Source organism: Sitophilus oryzae, unplaced genomic scaffold, assembly GCF_002938485.1.
Source record: "Sitophilus oryzae breed Bouriz unplaced genomic scaffold, Soryzae_2.0 scaffold_85_pilon_pilon, whole genome shotgun sequence".
Lineage (NCBI taxonomy): Eukaryota > Metazoa > Arthropoda > Insecta > Coleoptera > Curculionidae > Sitophilus > Sitophilus oryzae.
This window is the reverse complement of record NW_022147483.1, coordinates 2512998-2526239: the sequence shown is the minus strand read 5'-3', so window position 1 is coordinate 2526239 and position 13242 is coordinate 2512998. Positions and strand designations below refer to the sequence as shown.

The 13242-nt window shown below is 32.6% G+C and overlaps 1 protein-coding gene across 1 annotated transcript in view; it reads left to right on the top strand.

The window, feature by feature from the left end:
• Positions 1-13242, top strand: part of LOC115890191 (titin-like) — a 171141-nt gene that overhangs the window by 18866 nt on the left and 139033 nt on the right. Inside the window, 12 exon segments of the mRNA XM_030910351.1 lie at positions 1541-1721; positions 3597-3714; positions 3779-3967; positions 5597-5688; positions 6013-6091; positions 6182-6324; positions 6404-6586; positions 8527-8724; positions 8782-9053; positions 11926-12061; positions 12116-12442; positions 12599-13044. Of these exon segments, the coding sequence (XP_030766211.1) occupies positions 1541-1721; positions 3597-3714; positions 3779-3967; positions 5597-5688; positions 6013-6091; positions 6182-6324; positions 6404-6586; positions 8527-8724; positions 8782-9053; positions 11926-12061; positions 12116-12442; positions 12599-13044 (2364 nt within the window).

Below are 13242 nucleotides of genomic sequence, written 5' to 3'. Positions count from 1 at the left end.
CATAAGTTATTCGGGATTTAAATGGAAGTAGTTTGGATATGGCGTTTGTCGCCTCAACCTGAATATCTGTCGGTAATTTACTTATTTCGTTTTGAGACATTTCTGGCTCCAATTCAATCAGCAATCGACACGAAAGAGAATTAAAAAATATTGACTCAAAACATGCTCAAAACACAAAACATCCCCCTTTAGAACTTTTTCTTTAATGGCCATAAGTGGGAGTAAAAGACCAACCGCCCGAACAAACACTAGAGGCGCCACCGGTCATCAAATGGTGTAAAAATTGCGAAAATTTAATCATCTAATTTTGACACAAGGGGTCGCGCTTAACTTTTTTAATTTTATTTCAATATTTATTGTTTTCAAACTATATTATTAGACTTTATTGTATTTTGTGAGTGTATAAATGTTTTCTTAGTATAAAGTTGCATTATATTAATTTAAATTATATTACATACATATTTAAAATTCAAATATTATGACATATATGTCAGTTGCCGTCTAAAATGTCATCTTGATAACAAAAAGTTAGTTATTGTCAGAAATAGTTAAAAAATCATGTTAAAATATTAAAATTTACAAGTTATAATTAGATATTTTCATAATGGCACAGCGTAATGTTGATATGCAGGTCCAAAACAAAAAGTGCCGTTATATTTTTCAGTTTTCGTTGTCAGCCGCGGAAGTTTCAGTGATTTTAGTGTTATCAGATATGTATGTTATGTATGTCAGATATTTTTTTTTTGTGAAATAGAAATATTGCATTTGGATTGCAAAACTAAAAGTGGAAGTTTTATTGCAATGTAAGTAAACGTTTGTCCATTTTATATTTTACTTTTTCATACCTACGACAAATATACATATATTGAAATTTAACAATTCGTTTTTTTTAAATGTTAGAAAACAAGCCTGTAATCCTGTAATTGACATAATTGTAATGTAATATATTCCATTTAAATGTAATATATTACTTTACAATTAAAAAAATTTAAATTTAAAAAATATATTAAAAATATATACAGGCATTAATTGAAATTTTTAGAGTGCGAACAAACACGAGAGGCGCTTTATTATTTACTTTCATTTCTTAACATGACAGATGAAGTTCTAAAGGGGGATGTTTTGTGGCTCAAAACTGATAACTAAAGAGACAGCTTTATTTATTTGTCATATTACATAGAAACCAGCGCCAACCCAGCACAATATTTTTTCTACTCGTAATAAATTCCTTAAAATAATAATTTCTGAATATTTCTTAAAATGTAACTCGCTATGGAAAAAAATATTGTTTTATACACGACGATAAAATTGCATTATCGTCTTGTATAAAAAATAACTATAAATGGTGTAATTTAAAATAAAAAAAAATAATAATTTTTTGAAAATAGATTTGTGTGTCTGGAAACGTTCTATCCTTATTTAATCTTTCTACAATTAGTGTTAATTTTTGACAAGATTTATGTCAATTTTTAGCAAATGGCGTCTAGAGATTGATCTCGTGAAAATTAGCATATTATTATTATTTGTATTTATTTTCTAGATAAAATGGTTGAAAAACGACGAAACACTAACAGAAAATGAACGATACCGTTTTGTGAACGAGGGTGGATTTTACTGCGTAGATGTCGCGCCTGTCACCACCGACGACTCAGGAAGATGGTCCTGTCATGCCAGAAACGCCGTTGGGACAGTCTCGTCCAACTGCCATCTCAACGTTCTGGGTACGTAAAGATTTAGAGTAGATTAAATTGTTGAGGTGGCTATCGCCTGTTCCACTGTGAACTTTTTCTGATGATTGTGGTCCTTTTCTGATGATTGTGATCTATTGTGGTCCTTTTCTGATCTTTAGGTTACATTCTCCAGTCATATAATTTTCAAAAACTCTAGAAACTTGGAGATTAAACCCTCTATAATAGCCCTTTGTCAATGGCTTACCATTACCTAGTACAAATAATCGCACATTCACCCAGGCTGTCGCACCGACATAAAGTGTGTTCTGTCCTTTCTTCTTCAGATTGACAAAATATGCACATGGCTTTGTACGTCAATAAAATCAGATTTAGATCCATTTTAAGCATATAATTCCCTGTTAGTAAACACTCTACAGCTTTGACCTTCTTTCAGTCTTTGCTTATCAGGTCTTTACTTAGACGTTAGACAATTTCCTGTTTCACAATGTACCGTTTGTGTCGGGGAAGGGATCATAGTTTCATAGTTGTCGATTTTCGAAAGAAATCAGTACATGTATATTATTTCGTATATTTTTCATTTTATTGATTTTATGGAAAGCACTGTTCATTAAAATGTTGTATCCTATGTTATAGGGCCTGTTTCTCTCTACAATTTCCTCTTTCACAATGTACCGTTTGTCGGGAAGGGTTCATAGTTTCATAGTTGTCGATTTTCGAAAGAAATCCAGTACATGTATATTATTTCGTTATATTAGGGATCATAGTTTCATAGTTGTCGATTTTCGAAAGAAATCAGTACATGTATATTATTTCGTATATTTTTCATTTTATTGATTTTATGGAAAGCACTGTTCATTAAAACTGTTGTATCCTATGTTATAGGGCATGTTTCTCTCTACAATTTCCTGTCTCACAATGTACCGTTTGTGTCGGGGAAGGGATCATAGTTTCATAGTTGTCGATTTTCGAAAGAAATCAGTACATGTATATTATTTCGTATATTTTTCATTTTATTGATTTTATGGAAAGCACTGTTCATTAAAATGTTGTATCCTATGTTATAGGGCATGTTTCTCTCTACAATTTCCTGTCTCACAATGTACCGTTTGTATCGGGGAAGGGATCATAGTTTCATAGTTGTCGATTTTCGAAAGAAATCAGTACATGTATATTATTTCGTATATTTTTCATTGTATTGATTTTATGGAAAGCACTGTTCATTAAAACGTTGTATCCTATGTTATAGGGCATGTTTCTCTCTACAATTTCTTGTTTCACAATGTACCGTTTGTGTCGGGGAAGGGTTCATAGTTTCATAGTTGTCGATTTTCGAAAGAAATCAGTACATGTATGTTATTTATATATAATGTTGTATCCTATGTTATGGGGCCTTGATTCTCTTTACAATTTCCTGTCTCACATGTACCTGTTTCGATCAGTACATGTATATTATTTCGCATTAATTTTTGTTTATTTATGTATATAGTATTTCGAAGTAGGTGGGCAAGCAAAGATTGAACGAGTCGTTCATTTGTACGAGTATTAAAAATGAATCGTGAGATTCGATTCATTGCTTACAATACGCTTCGTTCAATTGAATCGTGGCCAGCACGGATCCATGAAATTTGAACGAACGAGTTGTAAAAAAGAGTCGTGAGAATTGCATCGGATCACAATGCGATAAAAAGGATCGTAATGCCCATCACTAGTTCAATAAAATCAGATCGTTTTTAACTGATTTTAATATTTCTAGTTATTCGAGGTAATTTAGGCGTCTGCCTTTTGATTTTCTATGTAGTAATTTAGTTGAATTTACATTAATTGTGTAACTTGTTCATTGTACATGTATTTTGAGGCTATTTGTGAAATTATTAGACGATAAGAACACTTTTTCTGTATTTTTAGTGCCCAAAACCTACAAAGCTCCCGAATTCATCGACGATCTAAAAGCAATCCTAACCGATCAAGGAACAGTAGCATTAGAATGCAAAGTTGTTGGAGTACCCACACCTCTATTACGTTGGTAAGAAAAAAAATCTCTGTGACAAACTTTCCAAACATTTGGCAACACTGTCCCTATTTTCTAGGTTCAAAGATGGCAAAGAGATTCGTCCTGGAGACGTTTTTGCCCTGACAGTGGACCCCAACCAAGACCCTACGTCACTGGGCACGTACGTTTGCGAGGCAACCAACTGCATGGGCACGGCCACGTCATCTTCCAGAGTGCACGTGGTGGACCGAGCAACTGGAGAGGGAAAAACGAGACTATCTGGAAGGTAAATATGTACAGGGTATTCACAGTTTAGGTGTCAATTATGAATTCGGAAACTTTTAGTGATGGAGATATCTCAATTACTTTAGATTTTTTCAACAGAGTCGGACCTCTTGAGGCAGTTAGTTTCTTTTTAATAAGTAGATGAGAAAATCACAGTTTTGCCTATACCGGGTGAGTCTTAAATAAGTGCAAATATTTTTTGGAGTGGTATATTTTGATCCCAGGAACACGTTTATATATAAAAATCTGGTCGCTCTCAATTTTTTTTAAAAATAAATAATTTTTTTTAATTTTCGGATATTTGAAAAACGGCTAAGAGAAAATATATTTATTTTATCGTCCTGGAAATATTAGCACTTGTTTAAGACTCATGTTTGTCGTAAGACTGCATATTTCACTGATTTCACATGGGAAGGGTTCCCCATCTTGGATATTATGTTTTTTTTGCGATTTGTGTGCCACCTTTGCATTTTTTTGACATAAAAGGTTATGACCAAATTTGTAAAGAATTAAATTCTCTACAATTTTTGTGTAAATAATTTTGTAACAAAATATTTACATAAAAATATTGACATAAAGTATGTCTCCATTCTTTATAAACATTTTTGCTTGTTCTAAAATGGTTAATCCCGTTTATACTTTCCCAAATTTCCATAACGTTTTAGAGAAAATTAATAAAACCTGAAAATATGGTTGATTTTTTTCCTAAATACTAAAAATCAAAACGTGTTGGTATGGTAATATAATTTCCTTTAGGAAAAATTATAAAACATAAAACTATATTTTCATGTTTTTTTTTAATTTTCTCTAAAACGGTATGGAAATTTGAAAAAGTATAAACTGGATTGACCATTTTAGAACAAGCAAAATTTTTTTATGAAAAATGCACTTTTTGCAAAATATCAATAATAAAAAAGTTTTTCTTCTTGTAAAGACAATCCGGGGACATACTGTATAATAAACCTCATTGTACATAAATGAAATTAAAGAAGAAATAATAAAAATTCGTTTCTAAAAATGCATTTTTTCTAAATTTTCATGTTGGGAACATCGCCAAAAATTAGTTTTAAACTAAACAAACCTGCGCCTTTCCTGTAAGAGATGTAATATAATTTAGAAACCATTAGGAAGCATTCCAAAATAAAAAATGCGTCGAAAATGACCTGTCACCGGTAGCGTATTATGTTTGTAATATTTATATAATAGTATGATTAAAATGTCAAATTTTAGAGGGTTATTTTGGTATATTTTCGACGCATACGGCTTTAATAAAGACTATAATATCTATTCAAAAACACAGGTACATTTTTAGCACAGTTTTTTCAAATATTTTGGACATTCTGCACAATGTTCTTGGATATACTGTTTTTTTTTATAAAATTAGCCATTATTTAACAATTTATTAAAATTAAAGCCCCGTCTACACCTAACGTCTTACCTGTTAGTCAAAACCTATCATGTAAAACAATGTGTGTAGACAAAAAACGGTCCGTTTTACTTGAACTGAATTAGGACGCAAACCGTCTAGAGAAGTGACGGGATCATTCAGTATTTTTTAGTTTTTTATTTATTTATTTAATTATATTTTTTTTTATTTATTAAATATTGTTTTTTTTTTAAATTGCTGTAGTCCAATTCCCACTGGACCTCCGCCGATATATTCAAGCGATTTAAAAGACGAAGAAATCAAAATAGGAGACCCCTTACTACTAACTTGTCAAGGTATTTACTAGATATGTGTTAAATATATCCATATAAAGTTGGAAATATCAATATCTTTTTTAATTTTATTTATTTTTATTTTTTTAGATAGAAAATCAATCTTATTTTAATGATTTTTTACGACAAAACTTTTCACGGCATTTCTCATAGAGATGTGCAAATATATCGATATATCGAATTATCGATATATTTTTCATATATCAATTTTTTTAGCGAGAAAATCCCTTTTATTTTTAATATTTTTTTAAAACAAAATAAACGGAAAAAACAATTTATTTTGACTCTATTATTTAAAATTTTAAATTACAACAACTATTTTTACAGTGTCTGTACCACCATGGCCAAAATACATAACCTGGTATAATTCTCAAGGAAAAATTGATGATCGGTCACCAAATTCCAGGTATTTGTATAGTAATTATCACAACACCCATTTTTCAATACTAATAAAAATTTGGGTAGTAAAAAGTCTTAATAATTGTAATTTTTAAAGGTACAAATCGATGGCCGACGGATTAGGCGGGTACATGATAGAAGTACGACCAACGGAAGCTGAAGACCAAGGAGAATGGAAGGTGGTAGCAACCAGCCAAGAAGGAGTAATCTCAATCAGTACCTGTGACGTCAAAATGATCAGTAAGTTATTTAGTTTCATCATTTTTTATGATTCCTTATGAAAACGCCAATATGACGCCGTTTTTTTTCAATTTTTTAGTACCAAAACACTTTAAGAAACCCAGGTTCTTGGACACATTAAAAGCAATACTGACTGAAGAAGGCTTGGTGTCATTCGAATGTAAAGTTGTGGGTTCACCCACTCCGTTGCTGAGGTGGTTCAAAGATGGACAAGAATTAAAGCCAGGAGATGTGTATCAATTAACCGGAACCAATTCTTTAGGTTTATAAGCTTTTTTGAAAAGACTAGACCCGGTCAAAGTAGTAGGGATATCTTGCACAAAAAACCGCGAGTAACATTTTTGACTAGATTTAGGAGAACGATTGTGTGTTAATCATCATATTTATATATATGCATTTTAGTATTTTTGCCACATCATTAATGTACTTAAAGCCACGAATTAATGTACTTAAATCGCGAATTAATGCTCAAACACTCGAATTAATACATATAAAATGCGAATTAATCCTTTAAAACCGCGAATTAATATACTCAAATCGTGAATAAAGAACGAATTCAATTTCTATCGCAAATAACGCAACCGAATTCCTTCGTTAACACGAATTAATGCTTAAACCACAAATTTAATATATTTAAACCACGAATTAATATACCCCAGCCCCGAATAAAGGACACAAATAAATTTCTACCTCGAATAATATAACCGTATTTCTTCGTTTTTGAGCTGCGAATTGATATACAGGGTAATGATATACAGGGGACGCGGAAGCTCCAAGGAGAACGGGAGTTTATATCGAAATGAAATTTTGGGAGCATACGTAGGTTAATTGAAACCATATTATAGAAATATTTAGAGTTCTACAGGATGTCCCCAAAAAAAGTTACGCATGAAAGTTGGGTTTTTTATAATGACAGGAAAAAATAAAGGTGAGTTTTATTAAAGAAGCATATGCTTAAATTGTGAGGATTTTGACATTTATGAAAATGTAGAATAAATTTTAATAACAGCCACCTAAATTGTAAGTTACCCTGTATAGTCTGATATTTAATTACAATAACCATTGTATGTTAAATCAAATTAAAATTTATCCCGATAAGTTATACAGGGCGAGACAAAATTAATAGTGATCAAAAACAAGTTACTCCTTTATTTTAAATGGAACACCCAGTATATTATACCGGTATTCAATTGAGAATTCATATATCTTTAAATACTATTAAGGTTGCCTACTCTTCAGACAAAAATTTTCCTAGATATTTTCATTTTTATGATTTTGTCTTAGTAGATCTTTATTATTTGATAAAATCTAGGTGGCTGTGATATACCTTTTGATAATTTAACAAAAATTAAAGGATGTAAAGTAAAAGACTCAACGGTACTAAAAAATATACGTTTAAAACATATTTTAATTATTACTGAATTAAAACTAGATATAAGTGTATAATTATGGCACAAAAATTAGCTAGATGAAATACATTTTTTTTTATTTTAACTGACACAAAATGATAACTAGTTGTTAAAATTGAACTAAATTGCGTCAGACGTGTCACAGCCACCTAGATTTTATCAAATAATAAAAATCTACTGACATTAAATCATAAAAATGAAAATATTTAGAAAAATATTTGTTTTAGCGGTAGGAAACTTTAATAGTATTTTGAAGAGACATGAATTCCTTATTAAATATCGAAATAATATACTGGGTGTTTTATTTAAAATAAAAGAGTAATTTACTTTTAAGCGTGACCCATGTTCAATATTAATTTTGTCTCACTCTGTATCACTTTTTGGGCCAAGTTTTAATTTGATTTAAAGTAAAATCCTTATTTTAACTACATATTGGGCTATTCCGAGTAAATTCGTATTTAGATAGCTTTTATTGAAATTTAAAACTTGTTTTTCATTTTTAGAAAATGTTTATTATGTCAAGAATCTTACATTTTAGTCATATACTTCTCTAATAAAAGTAACCTTTATTTTTCTCGTAGAATCCGTAAATCAATTAATATATAAGGTGTTCCATTACAAAAACCCAACTTTGATGTGTAACTTTTTTTGAGGACACTCTGTAGAACTACAAACTGTCGTTCTCCTTGGAGCCTCCGCGTCGTATGAGAGGCGCCACCCTGTATTTTAATCGCAAAAATATTTTTGTGTGCCTTTAACGACATAATTTACATAAATACATTTTTCTACATAGGTTCCTATTGCTGTATAGCGAAAAACTGTATGGGCGAAGCCCGTAGTTCAGCTGAACTGACAGTGGAAGACATCGAAAGTCAACTAAGTGACGAAGAAAGAGCTCAGCTGATCTCAGCTAGTCAAGCCCCTAAATTCTTACAAGGACTAAAAAGTGGAGAAGCCAAAATTAACGAACCTTACAGGTTTACTGTTAATGGTAATGTTTGTTTTAATCAACTTTTAAGAAGAAAAAACTTCTATTTCAATTTTCTAGTGAGTGCCACTACACCAGTGTCTTCTATAACTTGGTACCGCGACGATCAACCGGTTGATGCCGAGCCCGAAAAGTACTTTGTTAATAGAGAGTACTTGGGTGTATGTCATTTGGAGATTGCCCAGTTGGAATTCAACGATCAGGCTGAATGGAAGTGCGTGGCCACAAATGAGTTTGGTCATTCTGTCACCTCTTGCTTTTTGAGATTGGTCATTCCGAAGCATTTCAAGAAACCAAAGTTTTTGGAATGTCTTCGTGCTGTACTCTCAGAGGTACTTAATTAATTGATAATAATACTAAAGATTTTCGCCTGTTTTTATTTTTTGTTTTATGATTTACTGTAAATAAAGTACAGTAAAATGCACGATCTTTGAATAAAAGTATTAAGGAAGGAGCATATCAAAAATCTTAGGTCGAACGCGACGGGGTCCTAAAATGACCGACTTAAATTCCGGTTTATCAGTGCCGTTCTAATTTTATTCGAAACGTGTAAAAATATGACGTGGGTAGACTCAATAATTTGTTGTTTTTTTGCAAATAAATGTTGGGAGTTATTAAAATTGTTATAAAAATATATAATTCTAATAAAAATAGATAAGTTATAATAATTGTTTATTAACACAAACATCCGATACGCTACTGAAGCAGGTAAGTCAAATTGACGTATCTAAATTCTTTGACATTTAATCTTTGACAAGTAGTAAATAAAAGCAAAAATAAAGCAAGAAAAAATATATAAGTAGTTAATTTTAAGTGAATTTCATAAATGATCGGTTTACTACACGTATGTATATTATATAGTCATTTACTAGCGAAAAGTTTTTCCATTATTTCACTCGATTTTTGCCGAGATCTACCGCACGCTACACAACTAACTATTTTAGAGTCTTTTTCGACAAATCGCGATAGTGTCACTGTTAATTTAAGTTCTGCCACAATTTCCATCTAGATTTACTACCGTAAAATGAGGTGAATCGGGACACTCCGTGGACTTTACAAAGATATTCCTGCTTTACTATTTAATTTACTTTTAGTTTCTGTAAGCCAAAATATCGAACATGTTGTGTACTTTTCATTTCCAAATAGCGCAATTAAAAAAGAAAGAAAAAAGTGCGTTTTAGAAAAAAACCGTCTTGTCCCTATTCTCCTGGAAATGTGGTGATTAGGGACAACATTGTTTTCAGTACGTATTCTTATTTAGACGTAGCCTGGGGAAAAGGGACAACATAATAGAAAAAATATATCATGTTCTATCATAAAAATTATTTATTATTTTTTTTGTATTAAAAAACTTTTAATTGACTGGCTTAAATGACTTTCGGCAGAGGACTATTTTAAGTCTAATTAAAGCCAATATCGTATTATTTTACTTACATTTTCCACTTGTTACAACCAACACTCTCAGATGCACGAAAAAAGCTGATTTTCGACTACCAGAATTTAGATTATGTCAACCGTCAAACTTAAGTTTGACAGCAAATTCAGTTGTGTCACACGTAAAGCATATGTTTTAGACACAACTTGACGAGTGGTTACGGTTTCAACGACTTTTTTTAATAAAGTTAATAAAGAATTAAGAAAAAAAAAGTTTTGTCCCGATTCACCTGTATGTCCCAATTCACCTCGTTTTACGGTACCTTTATACAACTATCAGTAGTAGAATAAATAATAAATAACATAAAATAAGTTCCGTAAAGACTGACAAATCCACGAATTCGACGACAATCGACAATCCAAATGAATTTCAAATCAAATTTAAATAGCTTTGTTTGGGTTTTTCTTATTACCGATTCTGAACCGTCCTAGAACTGTGATACGCCTGCGCAGAAGGAAATATGAAGAAATTATTTTATTTGCGCATGCGCTGCAGAGTTCTAGGACGGTTCAGAATCGGTAATGACAAGAAACCGAACAAAGCTAATGTCTCAAATGAATCGTCAAACAGAACTGTCAAGGATCCCCACCCTAGGGCCCTTTCTCCGTCTGCCATATGCATGAATACATGGATAGCATTAAGGTTGATTCTCACTATACCTTCCATATCAGCTCCCTTCCGTTTCCCTGCTATTTAATATTGTGTCCGAATATCCCTGCCCAAACATTTACTTTCTGTGGATATTGCGTCCTTGTTACGACAAACTTGTGTTGGTTTTCTTTGTTACAATATCGATAATTTTGAACATTGGGTTCATTATTTAAGGTAAACGCGCATTCGTCAGTGAAACATGTTTTTTAAAAATTCTCTATCCGTGTTTGCTCTTTCCATCATATCAAAACAAAACGCCTGCCGCCGTATTTCGTCCCCATCTCGTAGCTCTTGGTGCTTTTCATGTTTGAAGGAATGGTATTTATGTCGTTTCAAAATTCGAAACGCTGTAATGTGATCTATTCCTATTTCATCCTCAAGTTTCCTTGTGCTGATCTTTCCATCGTTCTCTTCCACGCACAATAAAACTTCCAAGTCGGTATCATTTCTTGCATCTTCTCTTTGTTCCTGCCTTGCTTCACATCTGCAGTTATTTATTAGGGTACCTTTGGTCTCAAATCTCTGGATATTCCTTGCGATTGTAGATTTTCCAGATATCGGTCTATTCGGATACAGAGCAGCAAACATGTCCGACACCTTTTGATAACTATTTCCTTGATAATACCATTTAATCATCAATACTTTTTCTTCGGTAGTGTAATTCATGGCTAATATTTTCGATGTAGATATGAGTTTTTTATAATAATAATAAAACACTAACACTAAATAGATAAATTTCTGAAATGATAACTTCATAAGTAAATACAGGGCCATAAGAAAGGAGAAATATTTAAAAAGAAATCGACGATAACTCGTAAACGGGCTAATCAAAAATATCTAAAATTATTCTTTTGAATGTGGATTTTAGTGCTCTTCAATAAACCTAAATAGAATTATTCTCTAAAATAATTAGGGAAGCCAATAATTGACCCCTTTAAAATTTACATGGGATTTCCTATGTTCCGCTCGACGATGCAACACCCGGTATAGGGTCAATACAATAAAAATACGGAACGGATATGAAATGGAAACGGAAGGTATAGTGAGAATCAACCTTTTTATCCCTTTCTTAATATTTTTATTCAAATTGCACGATCTTCAAATGATTGTCTTTTAAGGAGGGAGCTGTCAATTTAGAATGTAAAGTCATCGGTATACCTCAGCCTGTCCTAAAATGGTACAAAGACGGTGTTGAATTGAAACCGGGAGACATTCATAGAATAACATCTGGGGAGGATGGAACATGCTGTCTAGGTAAATGAAAACACACAATAAAAATTATACTTCCATAACATTCTATATTTTCAGGAACATACACTTGTGAAGCTAGAAACTGTATGGGAGTTGTAGCTAGCTCGGCCTCTCTTCTGGGCTACGAAGATCAAAAAACCAGGCAACAACAGAGAATAGAACTGGAAAGGCAATCGTCTCTGTCGACTATACACGAGGAAAGAACCTCGCAGATGTATGACACAGCTGGAGACCAGTCTCTGACCTTGGGAACTGGCGAAGTGTCATTTTCGTTTGACGGCAAAGAAGTGTCAGTGTCTTTGTACGAAACTCCCGATCTTACTGAGGAAGAAGCTCTGCAGATCGTCGAAATGTATGCTGAGCAACTGTCAGAACATGTTTCAGGTACCTACGTAAAATCGTATTCTATAATACTTTAATTTTCTACAATCATATGCATGTCAGTCTCTACATTTTGCATAGGTTTTGTCTTGCTGTACGTTGATCTAGTCTTATGTACCAGGCAACTGCTCCATAGGTAATCATTTTTTCTTCCTCTAGAGCACAGTATTGTCGAGTTACCTCCTCTTCGCTTCGTCAAAGAATCATCTACCTCCGGAAACCTCCTCATGGAAGCAGTCTTAGTCGATGTATCAGATGACTACTTCCTCACAGCTGACGAAGACCTGCGCACAGAAGCAGACGTTGAAGATATCTATTCCCTCACAGACGAAGCAGGACATCCCCTATCTTCAATTACTTCAGAAAAATTGAAGATCGACCTGACCTCTAGCAGTGGCGATGCACCAAGAAGGCCACCGAGGAAGTCTGACTCGCAGAAATCCAATAGTAACAATACATTCTACAGCTTGTCCAAGAATATTTCCTTGGATTCGAATAACGAAAGTTTGGCTGGGGCTGCAGAGTTGGATAGTGAAAGTTATGGAGAGTTTGAAAGTGCTATAAGCTCGGAGAAACAGCAAAAACAAGAGGACAGAGCTTTCCAGGTTAGTAAAATATCTGATGCAACATAATAAAACGACTATCAAGCAGTGGCGTGCATATAATGTAGGCAAAAAGGCGTTGTATACCCCAGACAAGATCATAAAATCATTTTTAATAATAACTAATCAAAATAAATATTCGCAATAAGCATTTTTTATTTTATTCTAGAGATTACTTAATATGTAAATTTTTCATAAATG